Below are 19,279 nucleotides of genomic sequence, written 5' to 3'. Positions count from 1 at the left end.
AACCTCTGCCCCAAAATTTCCAGAACGGCCTGTTATAGCGCCACCAGGAGGCCGCTTTGTGCAAAACAAGTTTTTGCACAGTACACCTACAGATTTTGTCCAAACATCACGCAAATTGGTACACAGTCTCTCTAGAGCCATTCAACGAAACGGGTCTTTCAGATTTCTCAGATTGGTTAAGATTGGCTTCCAAAGTTCACAGGAGTGCTCAGTTTCAAACAAAATGCTGCAAATCATGAACACATCGCGTGATTTCCGTGAAATTGTGCACGCACATTCCCACTAGGCCGAGGAAGAAATGCCACATGAACAATTTCAACTCAGCCTCAAGGTGGCGCTATAACTGGCCGAAACGTGTTTTTACCTCTAATTTACTTTTGTTGCCCTTTTATCCAACCACCAGATGAAGGCAAGCTGCAATGTCCTACATTCCTATCCTGGTGGAGACCTGTGCCCAGAACGGCACTTTTTCTAGTTATCATTTTGGTATCAAAGATTGCAACATGGTCAGGTGACTTGGTGAGACGGGTGAAAATGTTTGGTGCAATCTCACCTGTGAGCCGTTATCTCCCTGAACGCCAACTGATCCCGTCAACCCTGGGGCACCCTGGGCCATACAGCACACGCACGCACACACACACACAAACAATTGGTAAAGAGCGTCATAAACATTTTGCACCCTGGTGGTCTGTGTATCTGCTGTACTTACAACAGGGCCTAGCAATCCAGGCACGCCATCCAGTCCACTCTCCCCCTGAATGGTGGAACATCAAGCACGCAATGAGACAATGAGTAGCTTTACAAAAAAAAACTTTGATATTCTTTTTATTCAAATACTAACTATAACTCTGAGAACTGAACCAAATGGACCCTTATGGGTCCAAATACGGATCCATTTGTACTCCATTTGTACTCCAAGTGTAAAAGGGTTTGTGCCATAAACACTTTCTGCCTTTTTGGGAATGTAATTTTTTTTTAAATAAAGACGAAAAGAAATTATGTACAGTAGCTTTTCAAAATGATTTACTTGTTTGCGGTTATAGCGGTTAAGACCAACAGATTTATGTTCACCATATGAAAGACTACGTACTGTATAAACTATAGTAAGGAACTCAAGGTCAAACTATGCCTGAATGACTTAAATGTAACAAAGGATAACAAGAAGAGCCAGAGATATTTTTGTGGCGTTTCTCTTACATAACTTAACGTGAATCGTGATCATTCTACAGCGCCACCCAAAAGCATCAAAATCAGCAGTTCTGCAAGTTCGAAGCAACGTTATTTTGAGCTTGTAGATGACATGGTATTTTTGCTATTTTTGGATTTAAATCCTGGAAAGTAACAGTTTTGGACATAATGACAGACAATGAGCAAGATTTAGTGCAAGAAAATAGGAAACTCACATCAGGCCCTGGGGGTCCATCTGGCCCGTAACCACCTCGGATACCTGGAGGTCCCTGGAGGAAGGATCCAAAATATGATTTATACTACTGATAACATAGCTGTCACTAAAATACCAGAAAAGCCTGATTTGTTCAGTTCCAGAATAGGTTGATGCAAATACTTAAAGGACCACTTTTCAACCTATCTTCATATAATAGGTCCTCACTAATAATCATGGAAAAAAATTGTGCAATTTTTTTCTAATCGGTCTGTGTCTCATAGGAGGGCTGTGGGCAGTTCAGAAACCGTCTTCCAGTGACATCATCGATGGGGAATACAAGCTAATAAAAACTGAAGGCTTTCTAGTCCTGAAAAGTTGCAATGCGAAAATGGAAGCCATCGTTCTCACGATAATGAGAACGATGAATCTGTAAATAAATCTTGTTTAAAAAAAATCTGCCTAATGATGATGTCACTGGAAGACGGTTTCTAAACTGCCCACAGCCGTCCTATGAGACACAGACTGAGTAGAAATAAATCGTGCCATTTCTTCATGATTATTAGTGAGGACCTATTATATGAAGATACTGGTGACGTGGTCCTTTAATATTTCAAAACTGTAAGTCCATATCTTATATCACAGCAGAATATAAGCTAAGTTACCTTCATAAATGTGTTCCAATCAAAGTTTTCATGGCAAATCGGTAGAAATGAGAAGAAAGAAATATTATGCTGTAATGCTATACTACAGTACATCTAACTCTGTACTATTGTATGCAGGAGTTCCATAGAGCGTCGCAGTCCCTCCCCCTTTCAGAACAACGAGTGGCCCAGGAAATGGTTCTCCATTCATTTTCACCATAGGCGATTCCTAAATTATTTATTTAAAGACGGTTACGCCACGGACAAAGCCAACTCGGATCGTGACAAATCATGACAATGAACACAATGTTTTGGGCCAAACAAATAATTAGAAAGTAGAAAAAAACGGCAGGTTACAACACTTTTTTTGTTGTTTTTCTATTTATAAATTATTTGATCGGCCCAAAACATTGTGTTCATTGTCATGATTTGTCACGATCCGAGTTGGCTTTGTCCGTGGCGTAACAATCTTTAAATAAATAATTTAGGAATCGCCTATGGTGAAAATGAATGGAGAACCATTTCCTGGGCCACTCGTTGTTCTGAAAGGGGGAGGGACTGCGACGCTCTATTACTGATTGAGTCACGAAACCTCCACACTCGTCTAAACACATTAACCTGCTTCACAACTCAATTGATATATTAATCAAAACAAACATTACAAATAGTATAAATATTAGTAAGCTAGTAATTATTAATAACCAGACAAGGTCAGAAGTTAAGAATAAAGCCCATTTATGTGTATGCATAACTTGATTCATACAGTACCAAAGATATAACAGAAATTGTTTGCCTCCAGACATCTTGGCTCCAAATGTTAAATGTGTACGTTTAATTTAGCTCCCACCCTACTCAAAAAATAGACAAAATAACAAAATAGATACATGCTATCATAATTAAATAAAGGGTACTCACTGGTGGACCCAAAAGGCCTGCTGGACCTGACAGACCGATTGAACCCTGAATATGGACGAGAACACACATTGGAGCAGAATGTACAGTACAGTGAACCGCAAATACAGCAATTTGTTACAGGACTTGCATTCAAGATGACTCAGAATGCATAAACGGACAACTTCCGACTTCCGACAACCCAAATGGTAGTCCAACTCTGACAAATGCATGAATACTGTTAAATTGAAAGGAATAAAAGTGTGGTGTGTGGGTGGGTGTGGGTGAATGCGTGCATGAGTATGTGCTCGTGGATACAGGTTGAAAACACTGGTAGGGTAAGTTGAGTGAATTAGAGAGAGAGAGAAGGGGAGAGACATGCAGCAAAGGCCGTCATGAACAGGACTCGAACACGCGACACGCTGTCAGGCAAGAGCCTATAATGTGGCAGGGTGTCCCAGATCAGCTATTTTGAGGGGCAATAGCCCCTCCTATGTCCAGCTTTTGGTGTGTGTGTGTGTGTGTCCTAACACAAACATTAAATGCCATTGACGATGAATGGACAATTTTGAGTGTTTGTGTACAAACATTGTGTAACACAAACATTGAAGACGAAGGTAAGTTCTGATTGGCCGGAATGAGATGATGTATGATGATGTACGATGATAAGAACGCACCTCACTTCACACGGGTGGGATTATTATTATTTTTTTTTTTTGCTTTAGGTCCCATGAAACCACATGAGATGAGAGAACGGGATGGATGAGATCGCAAGGCTACTCTGTCATGTTCAGGCAGGGCTACGCCATAGAAGAGGTTTATTTTAGATTATGAGAAATACAATAAAACAAATCACTCCTGTGTGAAGTGAGGGGTGCTCTTATCATCGTACATCATCATGATTCATGCATCATCTCATACTGGCCAATCAGATTGCCCGTTGCCACAGATTTACGTCATATTTGGCGGACATTTGACCTAATTTCTCCTTTCATTGTCAATGGCAAATATTGAGACGTGTGGGGTCAAAAGCTGTATATAGGAGGGGCTAGCGCCCCTCAAAGAAAAAAAGATAATAAGGTCGCTCTTATCATCATACATCATCTCATTCCGGCCTCACTTTTGTCATCAATGTTTGTGTTTACACTGGCCTAATGTGCACAAACACTCAAAAATAGTCATTCTGAGGAAGGCATAATTATGTGGTTAAAGTGTAGTCAAATGTACAAATGAGTAATACATGTAATGTAAGGTTAGCATGTAAGCAATACTGTAGCATACTGTGTAGTTAATAACTGAATGTTCACGTCTAAGTGGACACTAGCTCTCCTGTATGAGGTTTAGCCACTAGGTGGCAGTATATCCATCTGAATGCTCTTAACTTCCCAGTTGGATGAACATATAACTGCCTTTATAGTGTAATTTTCTTATAACAATAATTTACCATACATTCTTTACATGATATGGCCTGGGCTGGATATGATGTGGCGTTGCCATTCTGGTACACTGTGCACACTGTCATGGTTAGGTACATAATGTCTTCATATGATGTGTATCTAAATGAGTCATATCACTGGTAGCCTGAGGTCCACCTATGCTTTCTACGGCATAGGCAGCTCCCGGCGGATCTAGACGCAGCTGCGCAACATTAGACTAATTAATTAGAGCAGCAGAGATAGAGAGAGGAGTGTGTGTGTGTGTGTGTGTGTGTGTGTGTGTGTGTGTGTGTGTGTGTGTGTGTGTGTACGTCAATTTAACAAAGGTGCAGACGATCAGAAATCAGCAGAGAGTGATCGATGTTTGCGCTACTCTATGCCGAATTGAAGTGGACTCGGTCCCAGACTCGGTCCCATACTTCTGGGTTTCCGAGGCTATATCACTGGTGGTTATATATATCATATATTTCTTGATATGACGGGTGTCTAAATACATCATATCAGGATGAAGCAGCTTGTGTTGGTTGCTGTTTTTTACTTGTCATATCATGCAAATGTGTATTACATGCAAGTATACTACCATCTAAGAATCCAAGCATTGACTTAGCTCTTACAGGCCATACAAAGTGTTTATCTAAATATTACCTTCTCGCCAATGTCACCGATATCTCCTCTTGGACCCGTGGCTCCATTACGACCCTTGATAAGTAGTGGATAAAGTAATTATTTAAGGTATCAAAACCTGCCTTCAAGTATTTCATATTGCCGCAGTTGAGTGGAAACCTTGTCCAAAACAGTTACTTTTCAGGGAATGGAAAAAATAACCTGTGTTCCAATGGATCCATTTAGGCATTTAGTCACAAGCTCTCAGTGGTTAAAGCAGCACTATGTAACCTTTCTATTGAATAAAATGTAATTGTGTCCAATCTGTATGGGGTAGAGTACAGTATGTCAATACAATATAACTTATACAATGGGGTGGTAGTATTTTGTTTTGTCTCCCTACTTGTCTATTGAAACATTTAAATTGTGTCAAAGGTCTCACCTAGACACAGAATTATCCCCTGAGCAAGCAGGTAGGCTCTATTAGTTCAATAGTAAACATGTCAGCATTTGCGCAGGAAATCGGGTTCAAAACCATGGCACACACATGATGGGATTTATGCAGTCAGGTCAAAGTAAACACTTCAATATTTAGTGTTCATTCACTGTAACTAAAAAAAAAGTGTACAAATGTAACTGAATGGTTTGGTTCCATTTGTACACAGAGTTAAATGAAGTGACGCAAATACAAATCATGATTGGCTGATTACTTGGGATAAGCAAACAAAGACAATATACCGTACAATGACATTTGGTCTTGTGTTACAAATTATTATTTCAATATTTGTGTAAAGTTAATGATTTATAATTATCTTATAATCCCATAAGGGATGGGTCTTAAGACAAGACATGAAAGTCATTCATTCATCCATCCATTCACTAAATGTTTTGATACATAGACAACTTCCAAGTGCTTGCAATACACAGCCCCTTGTGTATGTATGCGATATACATTACAGGAGATTATATTTATTCAAATCATGATGTTTTCAGATATATTTGTGTTTGTATTTCCGTTGTCCTGTTAATTCTCATACTGGAACCCATCCATGCGCAAGGGACACATGCTGAAGTTGTTCTGGATGTACTGTACAGCTGTTTTCAAAACATCCTCTCTGGCAAGCATTTGAATAGCTGGTTATCAAAATGGTAATAAAATTGCAGGCCTATAATAAAAAATGTTGGTTGCAGGCTCAAGCTCCTTGTCCCCATGTCATGTTCCCCAAAGAACTAATACAAATACTTAACGAGTGTAGTCTACCCCCACCTGAGTTTTAATTAATCTTTGAATGTGGAAATCGTCCCATAATGTTTGTACAGCCTACTCGAGACCGAAGATTTGCGACGGGGTGAAACCATTTTGGAATACTACAGAGAAAAATTAGTAACGGCCTGAATTACCCCGTCCAAGGCTGACTGATGACGACTGATTGAGTCTCATGAGATTCGACTTGTTGAAGTGCTAGAAACAAGTTCCAGAGCATATCATACGCCACAGCCATTACTATGATTTATTTATCTGTCGCAACTGTCATATGCTCCAAAAGATATATTTATTGACGACGTTTCGAGCCAAGGCTCATCTGGTCAAAGTTTTGAAGACGCCACACACACATCGCTTATCACAGCCAGGTCACACAATGGGCTATTGATATTAGGGCTGTCCCCGACTAAGGATTTGTATAGTCGACTGATGGATGAATAAATTTGCTGTTAGTCGACTAATAGTCGACTGAGCAAAAAAAGAAAAAGAAAAGAGAATTGTATATAAAAATACAATATTTACAAAAATATTGTATTATTCCACTAGGTCTGTGGGGGACATAAACACATTTGAACATTCTGACTGTTCAAATCTTTTTTTTTAACAACTGAGAGGCTTGTCATTAGCCAGATTGAGCACAGCAGGTGAGATTGAGATTCTGGAGTCTATCAGGCCAGCGCACTGTGCGATTCAAGTCACAGGCAGTGGCACATTGCCACACAGGCAGACACACTCCACATGCACATTGGAGATTTGAACAGTCAGAATGTTCAAATGTGTTCATGTCCCCCACAGACCTAGTGGAATAAAACAATATTTTTGTATATTTTTGTAAATATTGTATTTTATATACTTTTTTTTTTTTTTTTCGACTAAGAGGTGGTCAGTCGACTGAGACCCGTTCCGATCGATTAGTCGACTATTCGACTAATTGAGGTCAGCCCTAATTGATATGCATACTACATTTAGGCTCATTCCTATGTTAATGCACGCTGGTGACTGTGACACTCGACAGCCTTTATAAACTCTGTTGAGGTGCGAAATTCAGGGTTGTTTGCAATCGATGCATGTGCATGCTCCTGAAAAATCTTAGGGGGACAGTGTTGTACCACGTTCAATGCCCAATGCAACACTGAATACATAGCTGAATAACAGGCCAATGCGAAAAGGGTGGGATATATTCCTCAGCCTAGTAGGAAAGTGCGAGAAAGATTTCACGTAAATTGCACGCTGCGGTCATGATTTTCTTTTAATCTTTTTTTTTAAACGGGCCAGGCCTGCAAACTTTGAAATGCCAATGTAATGTTGTTTTACAAAAGGTGGCCTCCTGGTGGCGCTATAACAGGCCGTTCTGGAAAACAGAGGTTCATCATTGGCATCCAGGGAGTGTGTGTGCGCGAAATGTGGCATGGATCGGGCCAACGGTGCAGGAGATTCACTGGTAACGGACACACGGACGGACGGAGTGCAAAACTTACTCTCTCCACATGCCTTCGGCCTGGTGGAGACAATAAGAGGAGAGGTTGTTGTGATGACCGATGCTGGAAGCAAGTGGAAATGACAAGTACTGCTGCTATGGAAACGGCCTCCGCTCGTCACCTTGATGTGGACTGTTCAGTTTGAGAATGTTGCAAACCACAGTTCTTCTTCTAGTGTGGTTGCAGGTTTCAACTTGGCTCATCACAATCAGAACTACCCTTAAGAGTTGAATCAACACGCTTTCATTTTGCAGTGTTCTTAAAAATAATAATGAAAACATTAATAATAATAACACCCAGTGTCAATTGTCTAATTGTAATCCTGAGCACTACACTCCCTCTGGCAACCCCATGGGGAGAGCAACGGACCTCATGCTTCCTTCAATGCATGAGGAGTCCAAGCTGCTTCTTTTCACCTGACAGGGGGGAGTTTCCCCTTTGGACGTACTGTAGCACGTGGAAGGAACAAGTTATTCCAACCATTTCCTTTCCCCTGGCTGGCCAGGGAGAGGCAGTATAGAGACCATGGATTACTGCATGTTTTTGCGGTGTTTTCAAAACGAAATCAGATTTAAAGGTTGGATTTTGTACCTCGTCCCCGTTTTCTCCCTTGGAACCTGGCTCTCCTCTGTATCCCAGTGGACCCTGGAGAAATTATTTTGGGGGGGGGGGGGATTATAGAAAAGTGAAGGAAGTAATAAGAATATATGCCGCCGGCTACACACAGATCATTGTGAACCAGAGGCTGTTCTATTCAACAGATGTCATCTGGATGCTCGAGCACAGGTACATTAAATCACTTTCCACCCAGTCGTGCCCTTTGACCCCTCACCTGAGGTCCAGGAAGTCCAAGTGACCCAGGTTGACCATCCAGTCCACATTCCCCATCTCTCCCTGGTACCCCCGGTCGGCCAGGGACGCCCCTGTGTCCTCGCTCACCCTGCAACACAGCACACCCTCCTGTCAACAAGCAGCACCATGGAAACATATGTTGCGAGTAGTTATTCATTCAACCTTTTCCCTTCAAGGACCCCAAAATGTAATTGGCCACACTGACCCCCCTTTCCGTGCCAGGGACCTATTTTCTAACAGCCGCAAAATATAATAGGGTTTAAGTTGTTTAAACCAGAGGTTCCCAAAACCATTTAGCTCAATACCCTAAAGAGAAATGTGATGTCTCCCCAAGACCCGAACTACTGAAAATAGCCGATCTACAAGCTCACAATGTGTAGCAATGTGATAGTACATTGTGAGCTTCAGTAGATCTTCTATTTTAACGGCATCTTAAGTTCCTAAGTGTTATTATTGATGGGATTTAGAAATAAAAGGCAGGTGCAAACCGCTCGCTTCCTCTGGATGCCATCTTTGTTTAGGCAGCGGGTGCTCAGTTATACATATAACTAGGTTCAACATACCACCGGCACCCAAGTGGAAAAAGCAACACTTCAAAGTAGAGGATGCAAGACTAGCTCAGAATCAGATACACATTTTTATTTATTGAGAACGCTCGACGCGTTTCGGCCTCAACCTTCCTCAATCATTAGGAATGTATATCTGAGCCAGTCTCGCATCCTTTACTTTGGAGTGCCGCATTATCCACTTTGGTGGAATCTTGAGCCAATTCATGGGATTTCTTTGAGATTTTTTTTTTTTTATATCATTCTTTGAAATAATAATTGAAAAATGGTGTAGGAAACCAAATTGGGTCCCGACCCAGTGTTTGGGGGCTCTCTTCAAGTACCCGTGGGGATCCCTACTTTGAGAGCCCCTGCTTTATCATTTCACTTGCAGGCTAGTCGGCCAATAATTGTCAAGAAAGAAATAATAGCACAATATTTATGAGGATATTAATGGTGGAGAGAGGTTGCGGCAAATCCAACGGATTTACTTTAGGTGAAATTACACAGCATTATATATGTCTACACTGGCAGTGATTCTGATAAAAGGTACTGGAAGTTGCGAAAGGCTATTCCAGTAATAACTTTTAGTAGCAATTTGTCAAATGGCCTTCGGCTAGCAGCATATTGTCCACACGTTAGATTTATTTATTATTTTATTGTTTCAATTCCTCTGACTGAAGACAGGTGGAAAACATGTACGGAACCAGACTGAATTAAACCACCTGCCAGATCTTGGCTGTGGAGTGTGGACAGCTTTTGATGGATGCAGTAATACACATGAATATGTTGGCCTGTAGTTAAATAGACGGTATTAAACATGTAGATGCGTAGTTTGACGAGTGGTTTCTGGAACCGGTTTCAGACTACACACGATTATATTCCCCCCACACACACACACACACACACACACACACACGCACGCACGCACGCATACTGTACCCCGATCAACTGTACAAGTTCACGTGATTCGTAGACAAACTAAAATAAATAAAAAATAAATGCATGACATGTATGGAGGCAACACACAAGCACACTTGACTGACTAGCTATTTTCGAAGGGGAAAAGTTTCTTAAACCACACATAAAAACAAGGCTTTGAAGTGAAGTTGTCTCTCCTCCATTATGTCGTGAGCATTGAGCAACACCATGGCATATTGCACAGTTCAGTTGAGGTCTACCATAGACAAAGCCATGTATATGTTTCTGCAGTTGCGCATTGCTGTCGTCGTGTGCTGAAAATAGCTTATTGCGACTGCGTCACATCACACCTTCATATATGGTCACGTCTCGTGACATCACACCTCCATATATGGTCACGCGGCACCTCGTGACATCAAGTCACAGAACACTGGATCATCACCTAGATCTGCATATATGGAGCTGGCCAACAACTCTGCATCTGACCTCAAACCCTTAGATATCCATATATGGAGCTAACCTGTTCTGACATGTTGATCCCTCCCCACCCGTCCTTCCTGTTCTAGCATTCCATATGTTGATCTGACCTCATCAAACCCTGTACACTCAAGACACGCTCCATATATGGCCAGTACATTATGTTGATCTGACCACCCTCCCACCCCATGCCAAAGAGCCAGCACTCGCCCAGCAGTCTAGCGTCTGCCGTCACCCAGGGGGACGCGTGCACGCGCCCTCGCCCTCAGGGCGTCTTACTGCAGGTCTACAAGCAGTGAAAGTAAAAGTATCAATAATGCAGATCTACAAGCTGAGCTTGTAGATCGGCTATTTTCAGCAAGTGTAAAAACAGTCATTACGACGGAACCAAGGCCCACCAAAATACATTTTAGGTGCTATTTACACGAGGATGGTGTTCATATAAAACGTCAAAATAAAGTATCGTTTGCTGCTGTCATTTAGACGAGAACCGTGTTCTCAGGAGGTGAAAACGCAACAAAGTAAAACCGCCTCCCAGAGTGGAAATCTTTGAGAACGCCGTTTCCTATGGTCTCCATATAAACAGTCAAAACGGTGAATCCGCAAAACTTAAGACATCATGGCTCACGTTGGCTCACAGCGCATATGTTTATTACATTGATGCAGAGCAATATCATTATGATATAATGGAGTTCCTGAACAAGCCTCCCTCCTCGCCTACAAAGTGATGCTCATCAGCGATGTTGAATGTAAAACCATGATGTAAATAAAAAGCCTTGTGATAGATGGCAGCCGCGGCAGCAGCGTTTATTTAATAAATATATATCATCCCGTGGCGCGCCCAGAGCAGTGTTGCGCCGCTTGCGTCTTCTTCTTGTACGTGGGTGACCTGTCTATTTGGCAGCTGTTATCGCCACCTAGCGACAGTATAGCATAATAGCACATTATATCATAACGTGTGCGTTCTCGTGTAAAGGGTAAGAAGAAATGAGAACGCAACGGGACTTTGACGTGTTATATGGAGATGGTCGCCGTCTAAAAGAGGCCTTAGTCGACTAAAATCTTATGATATTTAGTAGACTAAAACTAGACTAACACACAACATTCCAGGTGACTAAAATGTGACTGAAACTGAATGAAAACTATTGAAGAGACTATGACTAAAACTAAAATCTAAATTTGCTGCCAAAAACAACACTGCAATAATACAATGTAGAAATATTCTGTAAAGCAAAACAAAGCAAAGTTCTTTGTTTACCCAGGGAAGTGGGACTAAGACTAAGCTTGAGATGCTTGTTTACAGCCACACCCTGCTGATAGAACATCTCATGGTGGTGGTTCAATGCCTTGCTCAAGGGCACTTCAACGGTGGTAATTTTAAAGTGCCGGTCGGGGAGTCGAACTGGCGACCTTTCGGTATCAAGACCGCTCCGCAAACTGTTCGGCCACCGCTGCCCCACCTCTACGAGTAAAAGTCTGGTAATCAACATTTACTTTTACCTCAAAATTGTCAGTACTTGAGTAAATAAATGCTTAGTTACTTTCCACCACTGTAAACTAAGCATAAGAGAGTACATAAACATAGGACATGAGCAGGCACCCATGTCCTATGTTTATGTACGTGTGTGATCTGTGATGCCCATGTAATGCATGGACCTTCAGGAATTAAGGAATGCCCCTTTGGTAAGTTTGAAGTCAATTACTTGTAGATTTATAGATATTTTTGGACAACCGCTGATCCGACCGACTTCATACTTGGCACGACGACCCTCGCCGCCCTCCCTTGGGTCCTCAGCAATACACACCACATTTGAAGTTGATCATTCTGAAGGTTCTCGAGATATGTAAAGTGCAGACAAACAAGACAGAAGGATACAAATGCAGACATTCCGTGAATTCAGAGACAGATGAGCGGTTAAGAGAGACATGTGACACTCAGATAATGCCAAATATCTCCAATTTTTCAAGCTGCTAAAATTCTTTAGCTCGCAGATTTCTTTCTTTAGAAGTTGAGGCCATATGGGAGAGAAAAAGCAATGTCTCGCTGAGCGAATGTGATGCCTATTAAACAATGTTATGAAACAGTAAAATCTGTCTGATCAAATTCTGATAAACCTCTTAATTTATCCATAAAAATACTTTTGTCTCTCATTACGAGGATGGTTACGTCATACTGGGGATTTGCATCTTAACCACACTCCCTCTTCTTCACATGCTATGCTATGCTTAGATGGAGAGACCAACTCTAGATTCATATTCACATAGTTTTAAGGGCAACAACTGCTTGGATTTGTATTCAGTACTGGCTTACAGTCGGACTAGTCTACAACAATTTAAACAGCACATCCGAGGCAAACGAAGCAAAAGTGCATAAGTACAGAGATTGTAAAGATGGCATAAATGTATGAGTATAAAATAATTATGTATGACAACAAGAATGTCTGGGCTTACTGGCGGACAGCCATGGCAGGCGGAACGATTATGTTTTCACGTCCATACGTCCGTCCGTCCGTTCGTTCATCTGTACGTGCGTACAAGCGTCTATACAAACACAATTGGTTAATGTTGAGGGAGGGAAGCCGGGCGAGAAGGGATATATGTCACTTGCACGCACTTCTATGGATGGAGGCTGCACCTGCCAGTGGGGAAGAGTAGGATATAAGAGGCGATACATCTTCCCGGTGGGATAATCCTCGTATCGCCCTTTTCTGGCCCCCAGTAGGTCAAAGATCAATGTCACTGTGATCCAATATCCGTCCCATTCTCGTGAACGCAATATTGCCTTGAGGGAATGTCACGACGAGGGCATACAAACCACTATGTGGTGTTTCTAGTTTGTTTTAAGCAGGATGTTCTAGCATGTTGGATGGTCTGAATTAATGGCATTTTTCTTACCATCTCCCCCGCCATCCCTGGTCGTCCACGGTCCCCAGCTTCACCTGGCGGTCCCTGGATTAGAAAAGCATAAATACAAATCTGATTCAAATGTCAAAGGTTTTTTTTTTACACAGGGACAGTAAGCATGTTAGTGATAGTACAGTACTGTACAGATATCCGGTTCTTAGCTTGCTTATGATTCTTGATGACTATTTATGTATTTGATGTTACCTTGTATTGTTCTGCAAATCTCTCTCTCTCTAGAATAAATCAGTCTGCTAAATGCCAAAATTCTAAATTGTAAAGTGGTACAGGGAGACCCATGTTACTGAACTAACACTGTATACTGTAGCAATAATTCCTACCAGAATATAAAGCTATTTAACACAAATGTTAACAAAAATATCTCACTTACAGTATACTGCTGCTATACTTTGTTGATCGGGGTATAACTGGAGTCTATACTTGGTCCCCTCCTTTTTTCACTCCACACCAAATCTCATTGCTGAAAAGAGCTGATCTACAAGCTCACAGCGCAATGCAATGTGATGATTTGTGATCTTGTAGATGGGCTATTTTTGCCAAATGAAATGTTTGCCTATTTTCACTGAACTTTTGCATATTGATTAAAGTTATCCATTGAGCCACTGGCTGCGGTTACATGAGGGCTTTTTCATTCAGAATAAAAACTTCAGAATTAATAAATTCAGAAGTACGTTTTTTGCTGCGTGTTTACATGGGGAATGGTCATTCCGATTGAGTGTTTACATGGACAATACTTTTAAATCCGATTATTTCATTCCACATCAGGTTTGGGGCTGGGAAGGCTTCTGATTGGATAGGGGGCGGGGCGGATATGTTTACGTCCAGTGGTGGAAAGTAAATAAGTATTTACTTTAGTACTTTTACTAAAGTAAAAATTAGGTATTTCTACTTTACTTGAGAATTTCCAATTTCTAATACTTTTACTTCTACTCCACTACATTTCAGGTAAAACAAAATAATAATAATAATAATAATAATAATAATAATAATAATAATAATATAATAATTCTGATTTAAGTTTTTGTAGGTGTTTACATGACAACGTGTAATAGGCTTGAACTTCTATTCGGAATGAAAAGGGGATTTAACTGCCCATGTAGCCACTGTCATACTACTGTGTTTCATCTCAAATTATTTATTCAAAACATAATGAATCACTACTAATTGTCTCACCTGTATGCCTGGCTTTCCAATCTCCCCGGGGGGTCCTTCAAGGCCCTCTTTGCTCTGAAAGCTCAGGGAGGAGATACTTGGTGTCAGCTAAACAGGGACTTACATCATAAACAAGTTACGCAACAACTAACTCCAACAACCACAGGCTAGCCTCCGTATAGGTAGTCACAGCATACTTACAGGCCATCCTGCACGCATCAATTGGTAGAAATTGGTTTGCTGCAGAGGATAATAACAGAATAATGCATCAAATGAAGTTGCAGAGGAAAGTGAAAGTTCAATTTAAAGAAATATCCTAGATGCAGATCCACATCCATATTATGCAAAGCCGTAATTCATGTCACATACTTAAATCAAGGTTCTATATACGTTTTCCAATGATGTTCCTATACTGTATCTGTATCAGAAAAGTATCGTATCGGCCCTTATTTGTCATATCGGATCATATTGGTATCGGCGAATGTGCCAGTCTAACCACCGATCTGACACAGGGGTAAGGGGTTGACACTATGGCAGGTAAATAAAATGTTGGGACATGCAGAGTTTGCTTTTGAGTTGCCCAAACTGCAAGTGCACATTTGATTGAGGAGTCTTCTATAAACCAAAACGAGATATATAGCTAGACAGCTATAACACAACACAGAAATTGTGGTATCTGGATCGGGACATCCCTAGTGCCAATATCATTATCCTTTCAACACAATAACACTTCCAAGTTAGAGTTCTCAACGGGCCTGAAAATTAAGGCCTGGCCCTAACTGTGCTGGCCCGAGGAGTAGGGTCGGGTTTGAGCAGAATTTGAGAACTCTATCACAGAGTAAAAGTGAAACGCCAGTCGGCACCGTGTTCATAATATAATTATTGTTTCCACCAGCCGAAGGCATGTTTTACACTCCGTCCGTCCGTCCGTCCGTCCGTCCGTCCGTTCGTCCATCTGTGTACAGCTACATCCCTGGATGCCAACGACGGCCTGTTATAGCGCCACCATGAGGCAGATTTTCACATTTTTACCTATAACTGCACTGATCTGCGTGAAACATTGCATGCACACTCCCTAGAGGCCAAGGAAAAACCTTTGACCTGCATTTTGCCACCAGGAGGACGACTTTTGTAAAACTTTATTTACTCCTCCAGATTCTGTCCAAAAATCCCGCAAATCGTTACACAGGATCTCTATAGTCATGTGTCAACATTGGCTTTCAGAGTTTACTGAATTGGCCCGTTTTGAACAAAAAGCCTCAAATCATGAACGCAGTGTGCAATTTACGTGAAATATCAGTATAAGCTATTGATGGAAAAAAGTAAGAAAATATGTAGATTTTTTTTCAAAGATTATATAAAAAGAAATAAAAAACAAACTCTAAAAAGCGTTCACAAACTCGTCACCTCTGACAACAGCCTTCCATCTTCTCTTCGCTCGCATTGTCTCATGAGATAAAAAATACATCTGTGTGTTACCATTGATCTTCAACAGTTACTGTACAGTTGTTATGGTACTGTACCATACGGTGAATTCGGCCACAGACCCCCATTTGATAGTATTTCTCATCTCTGGGGCCCAGATCTACACTGTATAATGATTGGTAATTAGTCTAAGATTCGCAGACCCATTTGGTTCCTATCAATCATGTATTTAGCTGGGGACTCCTGGACTCCCTGGAGCCCCCTCAAAGCTTACAACATAACAAATTGCACGTCATGAAAAGAAGCAAAAAGACAACAGCTTATCAATGCTTTCTTTTCTTCCTCTCCCCCCCCCCCCCCCCCCCTTCTGCAGCATCTTTATTCAATAACGTAGATGCCGTTTTCCATCATGCTGATATAGTGGTGGCTTTACTATACAGCCCACAGATGTGACCATAGTAGTAGAGCTATTAAACAGATGAGAGAAGAGCACGGGCTCACACGCACCACTGGTGTGGGGTCAAACATTCAACATTGGTGTGTGTGTGTGTGTGTGTGTGTGTGTGTGGGGGCTTCGATGTACTGTATGTACAGTATATGTGGGTTATATTTGATGCACAGCACGCATGTCTGTAGCATGAGTTATGGAAGGGGTAGCAGATGATAAAGGAGAAATCACCTGGTCCAGGGTTGGGGGCTTTGAATTTTAACTGCCCGGTATGACATTCAAAAGCGTTCCATTTAGTTTTATCACGTCGTAGTGGAAGAATTCCCATAAAGCCAGGGTGGTTGGCGGCGCCTGTGTACAAATGTTACACCTGATGCACAGATAAGATGTTGCAATCTTGTCTGGAGGTTGAGATGTCATTTCAGACAGAAACTTTATCCAAGTGTCTGTATATTAACCTCTTAAACGCATAGTGTCAGTGTTTCCCCTAGGATGAAGCCGAAGCAGTGGGGGGGGGGGGGGGGGGGGGGAGATATTTGTCTTGGAAAAATATGTTTGCCCTCAAAACAAGAAGTCAGGTGTCTTGCACGGAGTCACGGTGGCCCGCCTCCACTCCCTCCAGGCAAAAACACTGCGTATCATTTTTGGACGCGAAGATCGCGATTAAAATGTATGTCTTTGCGTCTTTGCGTTTGCTGTAAAGTTCAGCGTCATTTTTACTCCATCGTGCAACGGTGTTGCTTGCTTGACAAAACAAACAAATCCCCAAGGTATGCACACATTCCATTTGCGACGCTTGTATATTTGTTCTCTTTGGGATGCGACGCAGTCTATGTAATGGAGTGAAGATAGCGTCACTAGACACGTGTAAACTTCCTTCAGTGAATGAACGCATATGTGGGACACACACATTAACATATGTGGGGGACACACATTAACGGGTGCATTGTGATTGATGCGGCATCACACGCTAACATTTAGAATGCTGCCGAGACGATTCCCACCATGAAAAGTGCACATGGTGCACATGGCTGTGTATGGAATAGAATACATACAACAATATCCAGCTGTATTCTAATATTATCACTAGGAAACCCATCATACATGAATTGGTGTTGTGAACTGTATTAAACGATCATTCTAGATCAAAGAATACAGTGTGTGTGTGTGTGTGTGTGTGTGAGAGAGAGAGAGATGGGAGGCTGGGCACTAAAGAGATGGGGGGGTTCGCCTAGGGCAGCGGTCCCCAAACCTTTTTGGCCGTGCACCCCCTGTTACCTCCTCCTGACCTAGCTGATGCACCCCCCAACACTAAGTCTCGTTGCATTTGGCCGACAATGATACATTTTTTTTAACATGATTGTTTGTGCTAAATCACACCATAAAACTGCCATTACCCTTTTCATGTCACGCACCCCCTAGAGGGCGTTCCGTTCACGTGCCACACTTTGGGAACCCCTGGCCTAGGGCACCGCCGCACCATACAAGCTAGAACTGGCCCTGCTCAGGCTGTAAGTACGTACATCCAGAGTTCATACTAGTTCATACAGGGTTCAAACTAGGTGCTCAAAACTCATGATTTTTACTGAAATGGGATGGCAAAATCAAGTTGGGGCAGATTAAGTGTGTGAGCGAATTACAAAGTAAAATCCTTATAATTTAACTCCGGACCTAAAAACCTCCATTCTTAAGTTACATTAGCAAGGGTGTTGCGGTATAGGATTATCATCTTACCTGGAAGGCAGCCCACTCCTCTGCAGTATTTTTCCACAGGTAGAGTGTAGGTAAACCTGGCAGTCCTGGAGGCCCTTGTTCACCCCTTCGTCCAGGACGCCCCTCTGGCCCAGTCTTGCCCTGCACAAGGTGAAGAGGAAAGGTCGTACACACACAGACAACATGACTCCACTGTGAAAACCTCTGTTGCATTTAAAGTAAATTAACGTTTAAAAAGCATCTAAAAGGCCCAGGCCGTAGCGTAACGGTCTGGGCACCGGACTGGTAATCCAGTCGCAGTGTGCCGAGGGTTCGACTCCCGGACCCGACACGGCCTTTACTGCATGTCATCCCCCCATCTCTCTCCCGTTTCCTGTCAGCCTACTGTCTGTCCCTTCAAAAATCAATAAAAGGCGTAAGCCGCAAAAAAATATCTAAAAAAAAAAAAAAAAAAAGCATCTAAAATTCCATTTGATACAGTGTTGTGTTGTTTTTTTGTTTTCACGCTCTCACTTTTTATTTTTATACACAATTTTTATTTGTATGTTATCCGAACTTTTAACAAATGTGTATTTGTAATTGTATGTCTACTGTAATGTTTATTCTTATGTGGACCCCAGGAAGACTAGCTGGTTGCTATGGCACCAGCTAATGGGGATCCTTAATAAAAATCTAATCAAACCCTGAGTGTTCATTTTGAGAGAAATGTAAACAGATCGACCATTCACAAACAACACTCTCAGAGACACAAATACATAAATATTTGGTGTTAAATAGTTCAATATTCCCACAGTAAACCTCACTAAGTGTTTGTTCACTAAAAAGGGGTCATCCCGTCTTTCCAGCTCTACGAAAATACATTTTCATATACTGTAGGGATACACATTTTCAGGAGGAAGAACTCATAAAATGTATAGTAGCCTATAAAAGTGAAATGAAAACCGGGGAAAATGTATACAATGTAATGAATGTCCCGGTTGTGTGCCGTTTGCGATCATTTATTCGGTTTTTTACAGAATAAACAGGTGAGATTGGAAGTGATAAAATAAAGAAATTAGCAAATAGGAACTGGATCATTGTCATATATCTTCGGGAAGTTCTCTCTACTGACTGGATAGGATTTGCCG

The 19,279-nt window shown here is 41.7% G+C and overlaps 1 protein-coding gene across 3 annotated transcripts in view; it reads right to left on the bottom strand.

The window, feature by feature from the left end:
• LOC310878796 (uncharacterized protein) overlaps positions 1 to 19,279 on the bottom strand; it is a 174,520-nt gene that overhangs the window by 71,621 nt on the left and 83,620 nt on the right. For all 3 annotated transcript variants that reach the window (XM_083793192.1, XM_083793193.1, XM_083793194.1), the window contains 11 exons: positions 18,174 to 18,293; positions 14,768 to 14,806; positions 14,588 to 14,641; positions 13,388 to 13,441; positions 8,530 to 8,637; positions 8,289 to 8,342; positions 4,998 to 5,051; positions 2,941 to 2,985; positions 1,404 to 1,457; positions 710 to 754; positions 554 to 607 (listed from right to left, as the gene is read on the bottom strand). In XM_083793192.1, coding sequence (XP_083649318.1) covers positions 554 to 607; positions 710 to 754; positions 1,404 to 1,457; positions 2,941 to 2,985; positions 4,998 to 5,051; positions 8,289 to 8,342; positions 8,530 to 8,637; positions 13,388 to 13,441; positions 14,588 to 14,641; positions 14,768 to 14,806; positions 18,174 to 18,293 — 681 coding nt within the window. The remainder of the gene's footprint in view (positions 1 to 553; positions 608 to 709; positions 755 to 1,403; positions 1,458 to 2,940; positions 2,986 to 4,997; positions 5,052 to 8,288; positions 8,343 to 8,529; positions 8,638 to 13,387; positions 13,442 to 14,587; positions 14,642 to 14,767; positions 14,807 to 18,173; positions 18,294 to 19,279) is intronic.

The sequence above is a fragment of the Protomyctophum parallelum genome (assembly GCF_964188405.1).
Source record: "Protomyctophum parallelum genome assembly, chromosome: 21".
NCBI classification, from domain to species: domain Eukaryota; kingdom Metazoa; phylum Chordata; class Actinopteri; order Myctophiformes; family Myctophidae; genus Protomyctophum; species Protomyctophum parallelum.
This window is presented reverse-complemented; position numbering and strand designations above follow the sequence as displayed.